This window comes from Apodemus sylvaticus, chromosome X, assembly GCF_947179515.1.
Source record: "Apodemus sylvaticus chromosome X, mApoSyl1.1, whole genome shotgun sequence".
In the NCBI taxonomy this organism is placed as follows: domain Eukaryota; kingdom Metazoa; phylum Chordata; class Mammalia; order Rodentia; family Muridae; genus Apodemus; species Apodemus sylvaticus.
Window position 1 is genome coordinate 129,334,978 of NC_067495.1, and position 5,188 is coordinate 129,340,165.

General features: G+C 38.3%; 1 protein-coding gene across 1 annotated transcript; it reads right to left on the bottom strand.

The window, feature by feature from the left end:
* Positions 1–245: 245 nt before the first annotated feature.
* Positions 246–1,202, bottom strand: LOC127674378 (olfactory receptor 11L1-like). Its single transcript, XM_052170174.1, has one exon. It carries the CDS (start codon positions 1,200–1,202, stop codon positions 246–248), a length of 957 nt encoding a protein of 318 aa, XP_052026134.1.
* Positions 1,203–5,188: the final 3,986 nt, after the last annotated feature.

Sequence of the window (5,188 nt, forward strand, 5' to 3'; positions counted from 1 at the left end):
GCTCTCCTAAGCAAGTGAACTAGAGGAAAAGTTCTCCTAAGAAAACTGGGTTTGTCTTCCCTTGTCCATGGAAATTGTTGTGAACACTCGAAGTTTGTGAATTTTTCTCAGTTAATAGAAACAGTGAGTTTGGTTATAGAAAAACTATGGGCTCAAACTCAAATTATTGTTTCAAGATTGTCTAGGTGAAGAACATTTCCAATTTGTTAGAGTTTTCTGTATGTGTCATGAGCCCTTGCAAGTTTTCAACCTTCTTTGACCAGGCATGTTTGTCGTTGTGTCAGTTTTCTCAGAGATACCTTCACATCCTTGTTCCTTAGGGTGTAAATGATAGGGTTGGCAGCAGGTGTAAACACTGTATACAGAAGAGAAAGCAACTTCAATACATGTTCATACTGAGGCATTGACGGGAAGCCATAGACAATGCCCAGAGTCCCATAATAAAGACTGACCACTATCAGGTGGGATGAACAGGTAGAGAAAGCTCTCTGCTTCCCTGTGGTGGAAGGGATCCTCAGAATGGTGCAAATGATGTGAATATAGGAAGCCAAGGTCAGTATGAATGGACCAAGAGCAAATAAAGAGGTACATATAAAAGAAGTCATTTCAGCTACTTGGGTATTAGTGCAGGCCAGTTTCATGATGGGCTTCAAATCACAGAAGAAGTGGTCAATCTCATTGGCAGAACAAAATGTTAAACGGAAAATGAAGACCATGAGCAGGATAGGTGCCAGAAATCCAGCCAACCAAGAGGCCACTGCTAGTTGGAAACAACACCAGGAGTCCATGATACTGGAGTAGTGTAGTGGGTTACAGATGGCTATGTATCTATCATAAGACATTACAGCAAGGAAAAAGCATTCTGTCGCCACCAGAGAAGCAAAGAAATAAAACTGACAAGCACAGGCTGGAAAGGAGATAGGCACATGAGCTGACAACAGTGTCCTCAGCATTATGGGCTCAATTGTTGTGGTATAGCCGATCTCCAGGAAGGAGAAGTGGCCAAGAAAGAGATACATGGGTGTGTGAAGGGAGCAATCAGCTGACACCACAGTGAGAATTACAATGTTACCCAGGAGAGTCATCACATAAATGACTAGAAATAGCCCAAAAAGAAGAAACCGAAGGCCATGGAGATCTCCAAAACCCAAAAGAATAATTTCTGAAATTTGAGTCATATTTTCTTCTTCATTGATAGCCATGATTTGGATCTAAATGAATACAAATTTGAAAAAGAACAATTGATCTAATACTATTTTAGGAAAAAAAAAATCAAAAGTGCTGAGAAGGTCTATCCATATTGAGCCTAATTGGCTTCTTCAGGATTCTGAAACTTACTGGGATTGAGTACAGTCTCTCAGGAGCCATTTAGAAAGTTAATCCATGTTTTCAATTGCCCTGGTGTATTTAGAATGTGATGATGATGTGTAGATATGCACAGTTCTAAACATTTATTTGGGAAATAAGTACTATCTAAACCTTGGAAATCTTACTTTGGTTTTCTTTTCTTTTTAAATTGCTGTGGGTGGTACTATCGCAATCATCAATAGTTCTAGTCCTTGTATGTAAAATGAAAGATTTTTTATTTCCTGTTCTTTTCTTTTTTGTTTTTATTTTCTTTTTCCTTCATAATCTATTATTTTTTTACTTATTCAACTTTACATCCCACCCACTGCCCCCTCCTAGTCAGCCCTTCTCACAGCCATTTCCCCACCCTCCTCCCCTTTAGCTCTGAGCAGGTGGGAGCCCACTGGCCATCCCCCCACCCTGGCACATCAAGTCTCTGTGAGGCTAGGCACTTCCTCTCCTACTGAGGCCACACAAGGCAGCCCATCTGGAAGAACATATTGCACAGATAGCTTTGGTGATAGCCCCCACTCCAGTTGTTTGGGACCCATATGAAGACCAAGCTGCACACCTGCTACATATGTGCTTTCTAGTATTAACATTCTCGTGGCATATAAATCCCTAACACAAAGAAAGTGATCCACAGAAGAAGACTGAGCTACTTACTATGAGTGTAACAGATACACAAAATAGAAATACACTATATATGCATGGTGAAAGAAGGATATTTTGCCTGAGGTAGTCACAAAAAGACTAAAAGGCACGAGACCTATGAAGGCAAGCATTGGAAGTGAGGATAAAGGTGAACACTCTAAACAATGCACTAGGCCTTGAACTAGGGAGAAAATGATTTTTCAAAATTCTAAACTAAACCAAGTAAATGAAAGAAAGCTAGAGAGATAAAGATGATACAGGTAAAGATGGATATGTGTGAAAATATGTGTGAGAAAGACAAGAGAAGGAGGAGGAGAAAGGAAGAAGGAAGATAGGGAAGAGTATGGCATATGATTTAGTTTCTTATAGGCCATGAAGTATATTTAAGAGATGTATGAACCCATGAGAGGATATTAAGTAGCAATTTTATCTCCTTTATGACTTCAAACACTTTTGATGTTATGCAAAAATGAATTAGAGCAAGAGTTTCATAGATGAACCAAATTAAAAGACTTTGCAGTGGACTATATGAGACCCAACAGAATACCCTATTGCCAAAAAGAAAGAAGGAAGACAAATTGATGTGTATGAGAGGTAGACATCCTAGGATTTACTAACATTAGGTGTGAGGAGTACAGGAGAGGTGAATGAACAGAAATGACTTGTGGGTTTCTGGTTGTAATAACTGGTACCATTTAGTTAGATGGTTAAATTTGTGTGGAAAGAAATTTCCAGGGAAACATAAATTCAATTTGTATTAAGTCTGAGATGTATGTGAAATTCTGTGTAGGGAGGATGACACAGCCTGGTCTGTATATAACCCAGAAGAGAAGTTAAGGCTAGGACCTTAATTTAGAAGTACTCTGAATATCAATAATCAAGGAAATTGGACTCGACATGACCTAGAGGAGGGTTATAAAGTACAGAAGAAGGCTTAACACAGAGCTTTGACTTCCTCTTTCACTTAGGCTAAACAGAAAAGAAGAAAGATGAGGAGATTGAAAAGTCAGAGAGGTGAGATTGAAACCTAGGAGGAAACAGAATAAGAAGATTCACATTGCAGGAGAAATATTATACTTAAATTTGTTGTAGGATTATGAGGGAAACAAATTAATCTCTTAATCTGGTTATGTGGATAACTGATTGATGAGAGTGATAGAGATAGAAGGGAAATTGGGGGCGTTGATTAGGAACTGTAGAGAGGTAAGCATTGCCCTACATTTTCTATGATGTTAAGAATGAGCCATGATAGAGGGAAAGTTGATGCATAAACAAATGAGGACCTAATCTGAGGTTGTGCAATTTTGTAGAAAGTGAAAGAGAATGGAACGTGGAGCCCAAGTTGATCGGTTACATTTTGACTCAGGAAGGTACATCTTTATCTCGCCATTGCCTTAGTCAAGAGGAAGGGCACAGAAAATAGTCACTGCTAAATTGCTACATTTAATCTTAGGGAGATGTCTGAGTTTGCATCTGCAGTTCGTGTTCTTCCAGTAAAATGTTATAGGTCGTTCTGTAAGGGAGAGGTGAATGCATGTGGGAGGCTTGGGGGCAAAGGAAAGCTGTAAAGCAGTCAAACCTGGAAGTTAGGCTCTATGCCACATCCCAATAAAAGAAACCATGATTCTCAGGCAGTATTGAGTGGTTATTTGATATTTGAGATTATAGTTTAATAACGTATAGATAAAATAAGCCCATTTATCTCTGATCCCTGACAGAATGAATGAGTTTTTCTTTGTAGGAAGCTGGCCTCCAGAATTATTCTCCATGCAGACCTGAATGAACATCACTTAGACAATTGCTTAGCACTTGGGTAGCTTTCACAAAAACAGGTGTTAATAATAAATAAGCCTGAAGTTGAGAGTAGGATATGGTGTATGCATGCCTGATATTCTTAAAACATAAATAAAATTTTATCTTTAAGAAAATCTTTGGCAATACTTAACTGCTGGGATAGCAAAGCAGACATTAGGTTAAAACCAGTTTGGGGCTTTGCTATGTTAAAATAATAGAAGGGGAAAAGATCAGAGTGATTACAAAAAAAGTCAATTATACTGAAAAATACTGTCTCCTTTCTACCACTAATTATTACTCTATGGGATGCTGAAGAGAGAATGGAATTTTAATCTATTATTTGACCAAGTTCTTCATTTGCTCACTGCCAGGAAAGGTGCAAACAAGTAAAATATCTTTCTTAAGGTCTGAGGTCTAGTGAAAAGCAGAGTAGATACAGACACCAAGTTTTCATATCTAATTCTTGCTCCTTCTACCATAATATACATTTATTTATTTATTTATTCATCCTTTCATTCATTCACTCATTTATTCATTCATTAATTTCTCTTTTCATTTATTTCCAGTGTCCCAAGCAACCATGTTAATATGTGATACGTAAGCACTGGAAGGAAGGATTCCCTGCCACTTACTAATTCACATGTTGTCAGCATACCCTTTGGAAAAACTAGCATAACTTCTTGATAGTTTTAATCCTTCTAAATATCTTGTGAGGCCTTTGAGAGTAGGTCTTTGATTTGCCTCATTGGACTTACAGACAAGAAGATGGATAATGACGGATATGTCGTCACCACAACATAGTGGTATTTCAATTATAACTCTTTCCCCTAGTGACAAAAAGTTAATCTTATGCATATTGATGTAAACATGAATTTACAAGATGCTAATTACATTAAGAGCCAGGTAACTAGATAATAGGAACAATATGGAGTTGCCATCATTCTGAGCTAAACAGCAAATGTAGGATATCGTGGCAAATTTCTATGACAGAGTCCTACAACAACAAATAGAAAAGACTGCTTAGAAAGTAAAAGTCTTGGGAGGTAGAATTGCACTATAATGGTTCAGATCCTGAAAATGAGGAGACAGAGGGCTCCCAGAAAGAATGAGGAACAAAGGGTCTAGTAAGGTGGCATTTGTGCTGGTCATTGAATTTAGAAAGATTTTTTCGTGCTCTGCAGGCCAAAGAAAATTGACAGGAACACACACAGTTTTGGAGAAAGAAAAGACCTGAAAGAAAGTTCAAAAGTGAGTCAAGAGAATGGGAGAAACAAGATGTCAGAGTCCAAGAGGACTCTGAGGAAGTGAGGTCTCTAGTGAAGAGGGAGTCATAACTCCCCAATGTGAGGGTCAGCAAGTAGACTGCAGGAGAGTGTGAAGGGGAAAGGATGTA

Coding starts and splice junctions, on each gene's coding strand:
- LOC127674378 (XM_052170174.1), bottom strand. CDS start 1,202: ATGGCTATCAATGAAGAAGAAAATATGACTCAAATTTCAGAAATTATT.